The 19,159-nt window shown below is 40.7% G+C and overlaps 1 protein-coding gene across 4 annotated transcripts in view; it reads right to left on the bottom strand.

Moving 5' to 3' along the window:
* AHCYL2 (adenosylhomocysteinase like 2) overlaps nt 1-18,928 on the bottom strand; it is a 272,274-nt gene extending 253,346 nt beyond the window's left edge. For 2 of the 4 annotated variants that reach the window (XM_053716364.1, XM_053716366.1), the window contains exon 1: nt 18,600-18,928. In XM_053716364.1, the coding sequence (XP_053572339.1) occupies nt 18,600-18,854 (255 nt within the window). In that variant the 5' untranslated portion in view covers nt 18,855-18,928. The remainder of the gene's footprint in view (nt 1-18,599) is intronic. The other 2 variants (XM_053716365.1, XM_053716367.1) reach the window with 1 other exon arrangement.
* Nucleotides 18,929-19,159: the final 231 nt, after the last annotated feature.

Raw genomic sequence — 19,159 nt, 5'->3', positions numbered from 1 at the left:
GGAAGGGTATCAACTATGGTTAGAGGTTCTTGCGTGGCTGCATTCCTTGGTAGCACATGGTCTGGTTGTGGCTGTCGCTTTCACTGATTTGCCAAGCAGCATGTGCCTTTCCATTCAATCTTAAATTGTTGCATTAGGCTACGAAACCTCTCTCTTGGGTCAGAGTGTCTTCAACTAAGCCTCTCCCCCTAATTAGATATCTTAATATCAAGTTTTCAGCCCAAACTGAAGAAAAGGTGGTGAAGGTCTCAGGATTTGAAGCTCAGTGCGACCAGTAAGATGACCGCTGCCCAGAAGCCCGCCATGAAAGATTATTTTTGACTACCCTATACCTTTAAAGTGAAGGTAAAATTTAAATGATAAAGTGCCCGGTTTTTAAAAAAACGATTAAAAATAGGGGCACTTTAATTCATCAAAATTTACATTTCACTTGTGCTGTGAAAATACTTACCTTTTAATCTTGACAGCCGCTGCATCGCTTCCCCCACACATCGCAAATCCTCTTCCCGGGTCTAAAATGAGGAATCCGGCTTCCTCCAATCACAGCGTTGAATCACACACCGATTCCCCCGGGGGGGGGAGAGCAGTGATTGGAGGATGACCGATCCGTCATTTCTAACGTATGAAGAGGCTTGCCACGACCAGGGGAATCGCTGGAGCGGCTGTCAAGATTAAAAGGTAAGTAGTTTCACAGCACGAGTGAAATGTAAATTTTGATGAATTAAAGTTCCCCTGTTTTTTTAACAGATTTTTAAAAACTGGGCACTTCTAATTTTACCTTCACTTTAAACACAGATACTGATGAGTATTTTAAAAGGCTGCATGGGTTCACCTCTCCATAAGTTCATGGAGAAAACTGCCACAATTCAAAGAAATACAGTTGCTCATAAGTTTACATACCCTGGCAGAATTTATGATTTCTTGGCCATTTTTCAGAGAATATGAATGATGACACAAAAACTTTTCTTTCACTCATGGTTAGTGTTTGGCTGAAGCCATTTATTATCAATCAACTGTGTTTACTCTTTAAATCACAGAAACTACCCAAATGACCCTGATCAAAAGTTTACATACCCTGGTGATTTTGGCCTGATAACACGCACACAATTTGACACAAAGGGTTTTGAATGACTATTAAAAGGTAACAATCCTCACCTGTGATCTGTTTGCTTGTAATTAGTGTGTGTATAAAAGGTCAATGAGTTTCTGGACTCCTGACAGACCCTTGCATCTTTCATCCAGTGCTGCACTGACGTTTCTGGATTCCGAGTCATGGGGAAAGAAAAAGAATTGTCAAAGGATCTGTGGGAAAAAAAGGTAGTTGAACTGTATAAAACAGGAAAGGGATATAAAAAGATATCCAAGGAATTGAGAATGCAAATTAGCAGTGTTCAAACTCTAATCAAGAAGTGGAAAATGAGGAGTTCTGTTTGATAACATACTGCATTCATCTTGCCATCAATTCTGACCAAGTTTCCTGTGCCTTTGTAGCTCACACATCCCAAAACATCAACGATCCACCTCCATGTTTCACAGTAGGAATGGTGTACCTTTCATCATAGGCCTTGTTGACTCCTCTCCAAATGTAGCGTTTATGGTTGTGGCCAAGAAGCTCAATTTTGGTCTCATCACTCCAAATGACTTTGTGCCAGAATGTTTGAGGCTTGTCTCTGTGCTGTTTGGCGTATTGTAAGCGGGATACTTTGTGGCATTTGCGTAGTAATGGCTTTCTTCTGGCGACTCGACCATGCAGCCCATCTTTCTTCAAGTGCCTCCTTATTGTGCATCTTGAAACAGTTACACCACATGTCCTGTATTTCACCTGAAGTTATTTGTGGGTTTGTCTTTGCATCCCGAACAATTTTCCTGGCAGTTGTGGCTGAAATTTTAGTTGGTCTACCTGACCGTGGTTTGGTTTCAACAGAACCCCTCATTTTCCACTTCTTGATTAGAGTTTGAACACTGCTAATTTGCATTCTCAATTCCTTGGATATCTTTTTATATCCCTTTCCTGTTTTATACAGTTCAACTACCTTTTCCCGCAGATCCTTTGACAGTTCTTTTTCTTTCCCCATGACTCAGAATCCAGAATCGTCTGTGCAGCACTGGATGAAAAATGCAAGGGTCTGTCAGGAGTCCAGAAACTCATTGACCTTTTATACACACACACACACACACACATTACAACCAAACAGATCACAGGTGAGGATGGTTACCTTTAATAGCCATTAAACCCCCTTGTGTCACCTTGTGTGCATGTTATCAGGCCAAAATCACCAGGGTATGTAAACTTTTGATCAGGGTCATTTGGGTAGTTTCTGTTGTCATTAGGATTTAAAAAGAGTAAACACAGTTGATTGATAATGAATGGCTTCAGCCAAACATCCCAGGAGTTAGGAAAGAGCGCTCCAAGAGAACCCAAACCGTCTGAACAGGAACTCTCAATAACCAGCTTCCAGGTAGGAAGCCGACTCGACCATTGCGAAACCCAAACCACCGAACAGCGTTTTAAAGCCTGCTAGCACACACTCAAAGTGCAATAGCTGTGGCTGGATTTAAACTGCTAACCTTCCAAATGCTCACAGCCCTCCGTATACCGGGCTCCATGAGCGTCCCCTACCAGTACCAGACGCCAGTAGAGAGGACAACATCAAAAAGTTCTCCCGCAAAAGGGGAGGACCGACTCTGAAAGAAAATGGTCAACAATTCATAAATAACCAATCCCTGAGCTTCCCTTCAGGGTAATGGTCCTAGCCCAAAGGCTAGTCAAGACCGAAAACAGAGTCCCAGACCTCTGGAAGAGAAAGGAAGGGTCAGTGAGTAATAAAGCCCCCGTGAAGACCTCTGAGCGCTACTACAAACAGCATGCTACCGCGATTCAGGATAGGCATTGTGCATGGGTACGAGACCCCCTATACTGCTGTCTGCCCCCAAAAATAGAACACTTCCCAAGGGAAGAGGGCCCTCAGACCCCCAACATCTTTATATCAGAATCCATCATGTAACAGGAGCCCCAATAGGGTTCAAACCCTCAGCCTCCCACTGCAGGAACGGTGGAACCAATCACTACATCGCATCTCCCCTTCCAGGATTCTGAAAACGCGAGAAGGGAAAAACCCTTACAAGAAAAGAAAAACAAAGGACCTATAGGTCACCATATCAAGCTGCTTTAGGCAATGATATTTGTAGGAATTGCATTATGTACATAGCCATAGCTGGATTTGAACTCTTGACCTTCAGCATTCAGGAAACAGTTTCCAACTAAGCCATCGAGGGACACAATCAGGAGAACCCAACCCCCGCTCTAGAAGAGAAGGGGAACAAACGGAAAACCACCCTACCATAGAGGCGAGACCACTCAGCAATATATCGCCAACCCAGTTGAAAGACACCTGGAGTCTACAGGAACATCCAATGCACCAGCAGACCAGTAGGGACCCGTCAAAGACCTAGAGCCTAAGCCACAGGTAGATAGGCATCTCCCACGAAAAGCAGAGCCCCGCCCTCCTCTGAGAGAGGCACACAGGACCACAAACACCAAAGGTGAGACTGAACCGTCCACACCCATCTAGGGCGAGACATGGGCCTAGGCCAGGGTCCTCGAAAAACGGAATTGATCGAAAGATCTAACTTCCAGAGGAACCCTAAGCCGCCTCCTACAATTAGGAGCGCACCATCCAAAGTCCGTAGGCTTGGCAATCTAGTAATAGCCTCAAACCCAAGAGTCTGATAGAGCTCCTGAACAGTTTAATAATTCAGCATTCAGTGCACTTGGATCGCAAGGAAATCTCGTAGACAAGCCTTAACACATGTTACACCCACTGGCAAGGTATCACCAACACCCGAAGGTGAATGAGAATCCTGGACCTTGCTTGCCATCCCAAAGAGTTAGACATAAGGCACCCTCCACGAAGCCCTAATGGAACATTTAGGATAAATGGTCAACTACCAGACCCCAGAAGGGTGACCGTCTGTAACCGACCACGACTTTCACTGTTAAGCCCCAAGGCTAGAGCGTAACAAGAACGCAGAAATATCCTAACGTCGAGACCGGGGTCAGACCAAGGGTATAATATGGAAGAGACAACAGCTAGAGAGCCTAGTAAGATCGATCTTCCAAAAGAAACCCCTAGAACAGGGTAAAAGCTGGAGCCTCGCTGCTCCACACAGAAGGCAGGGAACCCCTGCACACCACCTCTTAGAGTAACGCAACTCTGAGCAGAGGAAGAAGGACATGTCTGCGCTTCCAGACCACATGATCCACCCAAGGCAGGAAGGAAGGAGACTCCGCCATCGTAAGAAAATGTTTAATAGGCTAGTGAGTCAGCATCCATAAGAACTTCGAGTGAAGCTGCAAATAGTTCACCACTCGGAACACCAGACCACATAGGTCACTCACATCTCCCAACTCCAAAGGAATGGAAATTACAGTTCTGAGCAGGGACCTGAAGAACCATGACGACGTCTACAAAAAAACAGATCCGTATCCCAGGCGAGTAGCCCGAAACAGTAAACCTTAGATCAGTACTTACTACCTTCCAGTCAGAGGGGTTGCATTTAAACCGTAGGCCTCATACTACGATAGGATCCGAGCCCGGCCAAGTGACTTTCAGAATCCAACAGGATAAATCAGCACCATGAGGGTGACATGAACTCAGGTAAAAGCAGAAAAGCGTCCAACCAGTACCTGCCTGGGACACTCCAGAACTGCCCCAGGTCCAAGAAAATTCGACCCGAAGGATCGATAAATGAACTAGAAGACATAACTATTATTCAAAAAGTGCGCAACTTCCGAGGAAGTGCCACGCGACCACAAAATCGCAAGTGTCGGTTCCAGAGAAGAACTTCTCAAAACGAAAATCTAACAGACCGGAGCTTAAGAAAAAACAAATTAAACACATCCATCAGGATCGAAAATAAAATGAAGGCAGCATCCATCGGGTGAAATGCCAAGGTGAATGAAAACGCCAACAGGACCAGCCGATCAAAGGCCCCATTCACCCAAGCTCAGAACTGGAACCGAAACAAAGAAAAAAAATAAAACAGATGTTAAAGGAGATTGGCTTCATCCCCAAATGTCATCCAATTTGCCATTCAGCATCTAAGGCCTCGGATCCCTCGGCCCACTCGGACTGGGATCCTCCAACATTGCCAAAACATGTCTTAAAAGAACACGAAGACGTGCCATCCTATAACAGAAGGCAAAATCATCCCTCGCCGGATTAACAAGACCCCTGCACCAAGGTTGGGTCCCCTGAAGTCTCAGAGGCCAGCGCTTCCCCAGAAGGCCGCACTGAATCAGGCGAACGCATGCCGACAGGCCCTGGTTAACAGAACACAGACAGTATCTTAGAAATATTTCACTTGGGAGATATAAATGAGTCAACGCCATAGAAATGGCCATTCTAAACCGTGCCGTAACCTCTGGAGGAAACAAGCCACCCTCCGGAGGAGTAAAGGCCATAAGGACACCTGCTTGTGTAGCCAAGGAAACAAGCCACCCTCCGGAGGAGTAAAGGCCATAAGGACACCTGCTTGTGTAGCCAAGAAAGGGTCTGGGGCAATCGCCTCACGGGACATGGAAACCTTGGAGGTGGATGGCTCAACGCACTCTAAGCTCCCTGTTTTGGAAGAAGAGAGTACTCTAGATCGGAACATAACTGATGGGCATGGATTACCCGGGCCATTTCATATTCATCACAAGACGCATTCTCCGTATCGGAGACATCCGTGTGTAACATATCAGAATCCTCCATAATCTTAGGATAACAAGAATGACAAAACCTAACTGGCACCCCTTTTACACCCCCCAATGGCTGGGGCACTCACCACCTCCTGTGAACCAGACAACTCACGAGCCAGACTCTGTCGCACAGAGTCAGCATACGGAAGTGAGAAACAACGTAACCGTCACAAGGTGCACCGTGCCAGTCCCCACAATCTCGAGAGATTGCGTCACTGAAATAAGGCCGTTAAGATTCCTTATTAAGATAAAAGGAGTCCCCACTGGGACCCTACCTTCTTTCGTTAACATTACATTCACATATCGAAATAAAATTAAACTATCTTACTGGAATCTATGCCGTGGAACAGGAACACGGCCCTACAAGTGTGACAGATAGTAGCCTCGCTTCTGACATGGACTTGAGTGAATAAAGGTAGGCAGCGAAATTAGTCAACGCTGATTACCAAGGAGCTGTTATTACGAGTCGGGATGGGTTCGCAGGAAAACTCTCCCTGCATCTCCGGACTCTAACTGTCATCCATGCTCTCACTGAGAGACTGATAGGATTACTTAAAACTCCAGTCCCATTGCAAAGTACTACCCTCTATAAGAGACCATCTCAAACTTCTGACACTTCTCTGCCAACCTCCTGTGACGAGAGGCAAAGAATGACTGGTGGATGAAGGGAGTTGGGGAGGTATTTAAGCCTTTGGCTGAGGTGTCTTTGCCTCCTCCTGGTGGCCAGGTTCTGTGTTCCCAAACGTAATGATTGCAGCTGTGGACTTTTCCCGTTTAAGAAGAAAATAAGGGGGCAGTTTGCAGAGGCTTAGATACAAGATAAGCACAGAGGTAAAAGGTGTATTTATATAAATGTGTTGGTTATGCAAAACTAGGGAATAGGTAATAAAGGGATTGTCTATCTTTTAAAACAAACAACAATTTATGGTGCAGACTGTCCCTTTAAATTAAATAAAATAAATTGTTATTAAGGCTATCATTTGTTTTTCTCCTTCCAATAAATTACAGGTGAAAAGTTGATCAAATATGAATGATTAACCCATTAAACTGAAGATAGTTCACCTCCCAATAAATGTCATTAATTTCACTGATCTATCTATGCAAATCTAATGATATATAACCAAATAGGTAATGGTCTGATATAACCAGAGAAATAATCTGAAAAGTTATTTATTCTAAAAATGAAAACCATGATTTAAATATCTATCACTGCGTAGCGATTTAAATACAATCCACCCGGGTTCTTACTAAATTAGGTGTTGGAAAATAAATGATTATATCACACATTTTTATAATAGTAATAAAGTAATTTCAAGCGCTCACATGACAATGTTCCGACACACAAGGTGCACAGATCTGAGAGATAAACAAGCTGAATACGCATTTCTGCCGAAATAGATTGCTATTTAATAACTCATATTTTACACAACGAATTGTAAAAATGACAAGCCTGCATGTTCAAGTAACCAGACAAAACAATGCTTTTAACCCCTTATCTCCTAGGGAAGGGGTCAACATACTGTGTGGCAGCCAAAGAGTTAAAATCTGTTGCCAGTATTTTGATTCAGAAATCCTGTGTATATATCATTGTGCTGGTTCAGCATCACCCCAAACACTATTTTACAGGGTTACTAAACACATTCTAACACCCGCAATTCCCGAGATACACTTCTCCCCTCAGCCTCAGGATCACAGAAACGTCCTCTGTGCGTCCTCTGAGTGTCCTATGGAAGCAGGCAAGGCAAAACCCCATCTAGTAGGGGAGGCAGCATTGGTCACCCCACGAGGCTTAAAAAAATGACATCGCTGGGCATGGAGAAGCTACAGCAAATAAGATGCTAGTTCTGTACGCAGAGACAAAATTACATGCAGATCACATCCGTAGAACACAAGTACATTCGCTTCCTATACACATCTGTGCTGGTCACGTGTCATATCACCATCAGCAGTAGCTGGGGACTCCTTGCAAGGGAAGAAGCTTATGAATGACATTAACTACAATCCAGTCCTTGGGTTTACAATTTCACAGTTATAAGGACTCATCCGCAAGTGATGGACCGACAGAAACAGAGGGCCTATTAATGTTACCTAAAATAAAGGCGCCAATACCGCAGTGGTATGAGATGCTACATATTAAAGGGAACTTAAAGGGACATAATACTCATATGCTAAATCACTTGAAACTGATGCAGTATAACTATAAAAAGCTGACAGGAAAATATCACCTGAGCATCTCCATGCAAAAAAGGAAGATATTTTACCTCACAATCTCCTCAGCTCAGCAGAGTAAGTTCTGTTTAAAAAGTTATACTCAGCTGCTCCCAGCTGCAGGTAAAACATTTTTAAAAAATATGAAGAAATGAACAGCAGCAGTGCTGAGGTTATGAACTCTTTTACTGTGATTTCATGAGATTTGACTTAAAAGGGACATTAAACCCACATTTTTTCTTTCATAATTTAGAAAGAGAATGCAATTTTAAACAACTAATTTACTTCTATTATCTAATTTGCTTCATTCTCTCGATATTCTTTGCTGAAAAGCAAATCTAGAGAGGCGCAGAAGCTGCTGATTGGTGGCTGCACACAGATGACTCGTGAGATTAGCTCACCCATGTGCATTACTATTTCTTAAACAAAGGATATCTAAAGAATTAAGCAAATTAGATAATAGAAGTAAATTGGAATGTTGTTTAAAATTGTATTCTCTATCTAAATCATGAAAGAAAAAAATTGGGTTTAATGTTCCTTTAACTCTCATTAGATTTCATAGTAAACTTCCTTAAACTGAATAGGGAAATAAGATGAGTGATCACAAGACTCACTCTCCCTTGCCTGTCCCGGGACAGACACACTAAAATGCTGCTTAGAAGTCCTTTACAATGGGATGTGGCTCCTGAGGACATTTTGAGGTAAAATATCTTTCTTTTTTACATAGAGATGTTCAGGAGATATTTTCTAGTCAGCTTTTTACAGCTATGCTGCATCACTTTCAAGTGTTTAAACATTTGGGTATTATGGCCCTTTAATAGTATTATGCAAACCCTTTTACAATGTAAAGTGTGGTAAAATAAAAAAAAAAAGGTATGGATCAGCGCCGGAGTGGGCACAGATGAACATGCATGTGGTTCCCCAGAAGACAAATTACATTTTAAATCTCTTTAATAAACAACAACATGAAGAATATTTAAAATTACTGAAGTGTGACATTAGCACTGAATTATGTATTCAAAGGAACATGAAACCTAAAAGGTATCTTTTATGACTCAGATAGAGCAGTAATTTTAATCAACTTTCTAATCTATTTCTATTATCTTGGTATCTTTTGTTGAAAAGCAGGGTGGCAAGGTCAGGCACGTGCACACATCTGGAGCACTATATGTCAGAATGTCATCCATTTGCAAGAACACTAGATGCCTGCATTCATTTTCTGCTCCAGACAACTACCTAGAAGTGATGATTATTATCACAGTGTTTGCCATGTGCATGCTGGGAACTCTTGCACATGCTCAGTAGGAGTGGATGCATCAGAGTAGCTGTCCTTTTACAATTTTGTGATTGCACTCGCTATTTTACAAAGGCTTTTGCCAGACTGGACAACCAAACAGCTTATCCAAGTGTGGGGAATTAGTATTTCACCCTACCGTTTTCATAGTAGATCTAGATATTCTTAGGAGGGTGCATGTTGAAGGACCATTATAGTTGAAAAATGACATGCAAAGGGGTTAAACACATAGTAGAAGCACCACTCTGGACACGCAGCGGTACATATACTATGTGATTAACCTCTTTGCAAGGGTTAAAAACAGGGATACAGGATCGCTAGTCTTAAAATGACATGCAAATTAGAGCATGTAGGGCTTTGATAACAATAGCCCTTTAACTCTTTAAAGCAGGAGTCAACAAATCTGTTTAATATTTAGGAGTCAGGCAGTGGTATTTGTATATAGATATATGGAGAATAAGCCAAAAGGTTAGGAGCCTGGCTCCTGGGTTTGTCTAGCCCTGTATTAAAGATGCATTTTTTTATTTTTTTAAATGATCACAGGTTTGATTATACTTTTCTTGTGCATGAGACCTGATGATTATATTCCAGTGAGATAAGATGACCTGTGATACCTTCTCAGAAGCTAAGTGTTGTGCAAAACCTCTACCAGAATGTGAAAAGCATTAGAGTGTTAATGCAGTCACTGTACCCCTCGGTTGTCCTGAATTTCATGAATATGCAAATGTGTATGTGAATTTGGCCTTTATGGCAAGGAAACAAAAACAATACATTTCCATATGACCTACTGTAAGTCAGATGGATTTATATGAATATTGCAGTGTTCTCACTGAACATTTTGCCAGTCGGGTAGGATTATGAAGTAACCAGGGGGTGCAGTGTAAAATATAACATTTTCTGTTATTTATAAATGTTACTTAACCCCTTTGTGCCACCATCAAAAGGTTGTAAACACTTGCTTAAAACAAATCAAGTCATGTGATTTCAAGGCCGGGATTGGATCATGGGGGACTGCCTACACTGCGAGGCACACCCCTAGTCTGATTCTTGATTGCGTCAAAGTGGGAGACTGCAGGATGCCATGTAAGGAAGGGCGTTCCATGCCATCCTAACGGGGTTAAAGCCCAGCACTGTTAGGACGGCATGAAACGCCTAATGGGGTCTAGAGGTTAAGCTATGAAAAGCACGTTAAAAGGGACAGTCAAGTCCAAAAAAAAAAAACTTTCATGTTTCAAATAGGGCATGTAATTTTAAACACTTTTCAATTTACTTTTATAACCAATTTTGCATTGTTCTCTTGGTATTCTTAGTTGAAAGCTAAACCTAGGAGGTTCATATGCTAATTTCTTAGACCTTGAAGGCCGCCTCTAATGCAATTTGCTAGTTTTTCACCACTAGAGGGCATTAGTTCATGTGTTTCATATAGATAACATTGAGCTCATGCACGCGAATTTACCATGGAGACAGCGCCGATTGGCTAAAAGGCAAGCATGTCAAAAGAACTGAAATAAGGAGGCAGTCTGCTGAGGCTTAGATACAAGGTAATTACAGAGGTAAAACGTGTATAATTATAACTCTGTTGGTTATGCAAAACTGGGGAACTGGTAATTAAAGGGATTATCTATCTTTTAAAACAACAAAAATTCTGGTTTTGACTGTCCCTTTAAAATAATTTAACAAATTGATTTAACCCCTTGAGTGCTAATGACGGCTCAGAGCCGTCATTAGCACTCAACTACCTTTTCTGCAATCTGGGGGCCCCCATCAGCTCCTACCCCGGCGATCGGGCCTGCATAGTGACATGCATCACCAGGGCTTTCTGTTACGTGCAGTGATGTCATGCGCACCGTGCAACTTTATTTAAAATTGTTAATACAAAGTATAGGTAAAGGGGACATGCTGCTTAGAAACCTGTATCTCAGGGATCTAAGCAGCTACAGACCCCCAAGACACACCATTGGAAAGGTAATCACCTAACCTTTCCAATGGTATAAGTCTTGGGGATCTGGGGGGAAAAATAAAAAAAAGTTAAAAAAAAAAGTTTTTGGAAAATAGTAAAAAAACAGACAAATATTAAATTCAGCTTAGCACTCAAAGGGTTAATGATAATTTGGGGAACAAACTAGCTTAAAGGGACACTGAACCCAAATTTTTTCTTTTGTGATTCAGAGAGCATGCAAGTTTAAGCAACTTTCTAATTTACTTCTATTATCAAATTTTCTTCATTCTCTTGCTATCTTTATTTGATAAATAAGGCATCTTATCTATTTTTTGGTTCAGCACTCTGGACAGCACTTGTTTATTGGTGGGTGAATTTATCCACCAATCAGCAAGAACAACCCAAGTTGTTCACCAAGAATGGGCCGGCATCTAAACTTACATTCTTGCTTTTCAAATAAAGATATCAAGAGAATGAAGAAAATGTGATAATAGGAGTAAATTAGAAAGTTGTTGCTCTATCTGAATCATGAAATAAAAACCTTTAGGTTCAGTGTCCCTTTAATATAAATCAGCCAGGTGGGTGTGTCCATTAAATAAGTCTTGGGGTGAACAATGTATTTTACCAGTTTGTGAACTTGAAAAATAACCGTCACAAGTCTATTAATAGTTCACTAAAATATTGCATATAGATTCTGACACCCAATTTTCCGGCTGTACAGTTTTTGGGTCGGCTGCTACATGTATTTATAGTTTAGGCTCATATTGCATCACTGAACTCTGGCAGGATATATTTATATATCAAAGAGACATAAAAAGGGACAGTGCACCATAAAATGTTCTCCCCAGTGACCCATTTTACCTGGAGTGTATTAAATCGTTTACAAATAGCTCATATAACAAAATGCTCAGACTGATATGTTAGGGACAAATGTGTTCATAATCTAGGAGCTTGCCACTTTATCCTCTCTCTAATTATTCACATTTTATTGAATTTTTTTATTTCTCTCTCTGTCTACATTTTTTATTGCATAAAATTATCATTAAAATTAGATTTGTTATATTATGCAATTTACTTGTGTTTTGGATAGCTGAGAATGTTGTTATATTACAAAGTATTACACTGCTCCCACGAGAGGAAAGAGCGAGCGATATAAAGCAAGAGCACCAGGTGGTAAATACAATCAGCCAGTTGGTGCACCCACTAAAAAAGTCCAGGGTAAGGATGGGCGAATGAACTGAAAGTGTAATTTGTTTGGTAGAACAAATAGTCCTGAGGACATTCGATTTGGAAAATCAAATGTTAAGAATTAAAATCCATTAAAATTCAGTAATCTTATGTTATTTCAGTTTTTTGAATGTTCGTTTCATTTTCGAATGTTCTTAATTGGATCAAATAGCAACATTCGAAATTTTGAATGTAACATTCGATTTAAAGTGAAGGTAAAGTTAGTCCCTTTTGAACACATATCTATTCTTTAATCTTAATTTATTAAAAGATCGCAAATTATTTATTTTTTCAATGAATTATTATTTCTCAATTTTTAATATATATATTTTCCTACCGTTACCACACTAACTCCGCTCATCCGCTACTTCCTCGATTTGTGTGTGTTGGCGTATAGAGCGGTCCCATCCGCTCTATGCATAGCTCAAATGCGCACACAATGAACGTTTTTATTGCGCATTCACGAATCACAGATTCCTAACTCTACTGCGCATGCAATTCTCGGCGATATCTATCTCCAACGCGCAAACTAGGCTGATGACGTACAAGCGTTACTTCCTCTGAAAAATGAGGAAAAACTAGCATGACACAGGAGCGCGCTCCTAATCGAAGCCTGACAATTTATTGCGCATGCACTGTAAAAAATTCAACACAGAAGCATCAAATACTATGGACTAAGTATTTATTGTTCAAACATTGCTGCTATATGAATTGATCAATTGTTAATTTTTTAAATACATTTTTGTTTCATATGAATTGAGCTTTTAATTGCATGTTTTAGACTAATTTTTTTTTTATAGATCTTTTTTAGAGTATTGTTAGATCTGCACCTGTAACAGTTTGATGTTGGTATTAGCGCTTATTAATTACGTTTTTATATCCTCAGTAAAGTGCTTAGACAGGAAGATACTGAGGTCCCAGATATGACATATATAATGTTACTATCGCAAACAGGCAGGAAGTAATGTGGCCTACATACAATAGGCACAAGGGTAACGTATCATGTAATGCCACTAAGAAGTCCTGGGTCACATTACTTGATCTGTGACAGTGCGTTCAGCCTATAGAAATCATGAGATCAGGGTTGACATTACTTTTTTTTCCCATTAGAATGTTTAACAGGTACATAAACGGTCCAAGTCACATTATCTCCCTGCATGTTATAAGACAAAAGCCCGCGTTACATGCCTACACTGGTTACTTGTTTCTGTGTTGCCTCTAAAAAGGAATTTTATTGTTCTTAAAGGGTCACTGAACCCAAATTGTTTCTTTCACGATTCAGATAGAGCATGACATTTTAAGCAACTTTCTAATTTACTCCTATTATCAAATTGTCTTCATTCTCTTGGTATCTTTATTTGAAATGCAAGAATGTAAGTTTAGATGCCGGCCCATTTTTGGTGAACAACCTGGGTTGTTCTTGCTGATTGGTGGATAAATTCATCTACCAATAAAAGTGCTGTCCAGAGTTATGAACAACAACAAAAAAAAAAAAAGCGCTTAGCTGTCTTTTTCAAATAAAGACAGTAAGAGAACGAAGAAAAATTGATAAGAGTAAATTAGAAAGTTGGTTAACATTGCATGCTCTACCTGAATCACGAACGAAAAAGAAATTGGGTTCAGTGTCCCTTTAAGCAACCTGTAACTTTCCACCAAAAGAGTTGTGGGAGTCTTCTCTATTAGCCAATGAGCTTCTCTCCAACTGCCCAGCAGGATAATTACACTTCTTGTTTGTTTCAAACTCAAATAGCTTTAAATTAAGCTTTTTCAAGAAACAAAAGTGTGTGCGTGTGTATATATATATATATATATATATATATATATATATATATATATATATATATATATATTTTATTTATTTTTTATTTATTTTTTATTATTTTTTTTTTTTATTATATTACATACATACACACAGTTGTGCTCATAAGTTTACATACCCTGGCAGAATTGATGATTTCTTGGCCATTTTTCAGAGAATATGAATGATAACACAAACACTTTTCTTTCACTCATGGTTAGTGTTTGGCTGAAGCCATTTATTATCAACTGTGTTTACTCTTTTTAAATCATAATGACAACAGAAACTACCCAAATGACCCTGATCAAAAGTTTACATACCCTGGTGATTTTGGCCTGATAACATGCACACTAGTTGACACAAAGGGGTTTGAATGGCTATTAAAAGGTAACCATCCTCACCTGTGATCTGTTTGCTTGTAATTCGTGTGTGTGTATAAAAGGTCAATGAGTTTCTGGACTCCTGACAGACCCTTGCATCTTTCTTCCAGTGCTGCACTGAAGATTCTGGATTCTGAGTCTGAGTAAAATAATTGTCAAAGGATCTGCAGGAAAAGGTAGTTGAACTGTATAAAACAGAAAAGGGATATAAAAAGATATCCAAAGAATTGAGAATGCAAATCAGCAGTGTGCAAACTCTAATAAAGAATTGGAAAATGAGGGGTTCTGTTGAAACCAAACCACGGTCAGGTAGACCAACTAAAATTTCAGCCACAACTGCCAGGAAAATTGTTCGGGATGCAAAGACAAACCCACAAATAACTTCAGGCGAAATACAGGACATGTGGTGTGGCTGTTTCAAGATGCACAATAAGGAGGGACTTTAAGAAAGATGGGCTGCATGGTCGAGTTGCCAGAAAAAAAGCCATTACTACGCAAATGACACAAAGTATCCCGCTTACAATACGCCAAACAGCACAGAGACAATCCTCAAACCTTCTGGGACAAAGTCATTTGGAGTGATGAGACCAAAATTGAGCTTTTTGGTCACAACCATAAACACATTTGGAGAGGAGTCAACCAGGCCTATGATGAAAAGTACACCATTCCTACTGTGAAACACGGAGGTGGATCGCTGATGTTTGGGGATGTGTGAGTTACAAAGGCACTAGAAATTTGGTCAGAATTGATGGAGAGATGAATGCAGTATGTTATCAAACAGAACGCCTCATTTTCCACTTCTTGATTAGAGTTTGAACACTGCTGATTTGCATTCTCAATTCCTTGAATATCTTTTTATATCCCTTTAGTGTTTTATACAGTTCAACTACCTTTTCCCGCAGATCCTTTGACAATTCTTTTGCTTTCCCCATGACTCAGAATCCAGAATCGTCAGTGCAGCACTGGATGAAAGATGCAAGGGTCTGTCAGGAGTCCAGAAACTCATTGACCTTTTATACACACACACTAATTACAAGCAAACATATCACAAGTGAGGATGGTTACCTTTAATAACCATTCAAACCCCTTTGTGTCAACTTGTGTGCATGTTATCAGGCCAAAATCACCAGGGTATGTAAACTTTTGATCATTTGGGTAGTTTCTGTTGTCATTATGATATAAAAAGAGTAAACATAGTTGATAATAAATGGCTTCAGCCAAACACTAACCATGAGTGAAAGAAAGGTGTTTGTGTTATCATTCATATTCTCTGAAAAATGGCCAAGAAATCATAAATTCTGACAGGATATAGATATATATATTTTTATTAGAACAGTTGGTAGAGGCTCTGCACTCACTTCACAATAGTCAGCCGCTCAGGGTGCATTCAATAAGATAATCCAGAGCAGCATACAAGGAAGCACTCACTGGGTCTTTTATGCATAATACATTTCATCAAGTAAGTGACGTTTCGGGGCTGTCAACCCCATCTTCAGACTACATAGGAATGTATGTATGTATGTATGTAGTCTGTATGTATGTATGTATGTATGTATGTATGCATGCAGTCTGAAGACGGGGCCGATAGATTTTATATATCTCTAACATACATACATACAATTAGGGATGCGCATTCGAACCATTCAAGAGGATCCGAATGAGGAAGTAAGCAGCAGCATGTCCTTTGGATATTTTCGTAGCCGAATTGATTCCTGTAAAAGATCCCCAACTCGAACATCTCTGCAAGTCCAGATCTTAGAGTGGGGATCAATCCGGCTATGAAAATATTCACAGGGTTCGAGCTACTGCTTCATTCCACATTCGGATTCTCACAAAAGATCTGAATGCGCATCTCTAATATACAACACACACACTAAGTTTTTTAATACCATTCTTTAAACTACATGACAAACATCTGACAAATATCTATAAGGTTCAATGTCCCTGACAACGTACACATTGATGTCATCCTGCCCCTGACCACATACCTGTGACACCAACATGATGGCCCAATGTGTGTAAAATACAATAGCACTAAGTCATTTAGAACCACTTCCTCCCAATCTACTACATTGTATAACGCAATATATATGGCACTGGGGTCGTAGTGCTTCTCTTCTGTCCTTAGCACAGTATTGTGCATCGGAGGACAGTATGCTTTACAAAAATCACTGGCACCCCTATATTACAGTGCAGTCAGTGATACTGACACACTAGATATGGAGTCTAGGTTATAAAACGAAGTTATAGAACTGGCACATTAGGTTTCTATGCATGTGAATAAAGGTCATGAACGATAGTGCTGTCAAGCCTGATTTTGTTTGCACTTTGAGTGTTGGGGATTTGGAGTGCACGCTTTTTAACATGCACTTGTACAAAATCTGGGTAGCGCTTTCCGATTGGTGGCTAAATGCAGTCTTACCCAGTGTGCTGAACCTAAAATGGTGCAGCTCCTAGGCTTCCATTCCTGCTTTTCAAATAAAGATACCAAGAGAATGAAGAAAATGTGATAATAGGAGTAAATTAGAAAGTTCCATAAAATTGCATGCTCTATCTGAATCGTTCAGTCTATGAGTAAGGCGAAACACAGCCGAAACGCGTAAGATTGGTATGGTTTTTCCTCATTTTATATCCATGTTTGGTGACTACTAAATAAACTTTTGGATTCATTTACCTCCCATGCCCATCTTCTGTGTTTCTATCTGAATCATGAAAGAAATCATTTGAGTTTCATATCCGTTTAAGGTAACCAGGTATAACCCACATGATATGACAGAAACCTGTATTACCATAAATACCCATCAAACTACATAAACTATAATGACACTGACACAGTGTACGTGTGATACGATGAAAATGACACAGTATACGTGTAATACAATGACACACACATAGGAGAACTATTATAACCCTGCCATCACAAATGATTAAGACATGAGTGACAAAATAAGTAAGGCACTGGACATGATGACCATGACACGATGGATAAGACATGACGACAATGACAGTGTACATGTGATATTATGATAATGACACATACAGGAGTGAGGCTATGACTTACATTGCCTCACTGCTTATCACAACTGTAAAGGACATAATACAATAACACAGAAGTAATACAATAGCACAGGGGTGGCGCACCAGTAACATGATACATAAGACATGACGACAATGACAGTGTACATGTGATACAATGACACACACAGGAGTGAGGCTACCTCCTTGCTGATCACAACTGTAAAGGCCATAATATAACGCAGGGTAATGTACAGGTGACATGATACATAAGACATGACGACAATGACACTGTTTACATGTGATATGACAAAGACACACACAGGACTGAGGCTATTTTACCTCCCTGCTTATAAAAACTGTAAAGGACATAATACAATAACACAGGGTAATGTACTAGTGACATAATGACAACGATACACAGGAGTGGAGCTATACCCTACATTGCTTCCCTGCTGATCACAACAGTAAAGGACATAATACAATAACACAGGGTAATGTACTGGTGACATAATGACAATAACACACAGTGTACATGTGATATAATGACATCGACACACACAGGACTGAGGATATTTTACCTCCCTGCTTATAAAAACTGTAAAGGACATAATACAATAACACAAGGTAATTTACTGGTGACATAATGACAATGACACAGTGTACATATGATATAATGGTAACGACACACACAGGAGTGTATAACCTACATTGCTTCCCTGCTGATCACAACAGTAAAGGACATAATACAACACAGGAGAAATACAATAACACAGGGTGATGTACAGGTGACATGATGACAATGACAGTGTATATGTGATACAACGACACACACAGGAGTGGAGCTATAACCTACATTGCCTCTCTGCTGTAAAGGACATAATGCAATGACACAGAAGTAATATAGTAACACCGGGTTAATATGCCGGTGACAATGACAAGACGCATAAGACAAGATGACAATGACACACAGCTCGGGATCGGGGCCACATTACCTTCTTGACTGTGCGCGGAGCCTCGCTTATCGCCCCCTCCGGGCTCACCGCATTCTCTCCTGTTTCCCGTGGGCGCTGGGTCGGGTCGCTCCGCTTGAGAGCCGAGGCCGGGGCTCCTTTGAGCGGCTGGCTGAGCGCAGGACTAGGCTCTGCGGGTGACACAGGCAGTATCTGCGGGGCCTCAGCAGGGTTCTCCTTGGCGTTCTCCTTGAGCTCCACGTCTGCCATCTTGGCGGTGACAAGCTGCACGGACATAGCGGGGCAGAGAAGCAACGATCCGGGGCGCTGAGGTTTGGTTCACCCTCTACTGATGCACACAAACACTACCACGCTGCCGGCACCTCGGGCACGCCCCCGCTGCACGTCACACCCCTACCGCGCTGCGTCATGGGAACCGTAGTACACACCCTCTTCGCGTCCCTGGAAGGATGCATTTTTTAACTACAAATCCCAGCATTCACTAACATTTCAGCTTTTGTCGTTATAGAACTATGGGATATGTAGTCCGTACTCTGTTAACATCTAACACAATCACTTCACAAACGACTATTACAACCGTC

The sequence above is a fragment of the Bombina bombina genome, chromosome 6 (assembly GCF_027579735.1).
Source record: "Bombina bombina isolate aBomBom1 chromosome 6, aBomBom1.pri, whole genome shotgun sequence".
In the NCBI taxonomy this organism is placed as follows: Eukaryota; Metazoa; Chordata; class Amphibia; order Anura; family Bombinatoridae; genus Bombina; species Bombina bombina.
Note: the sequence above shows the minus strand (reverse complement) of the source record. Positions and strands in the feature narration are given on the sequence as shown.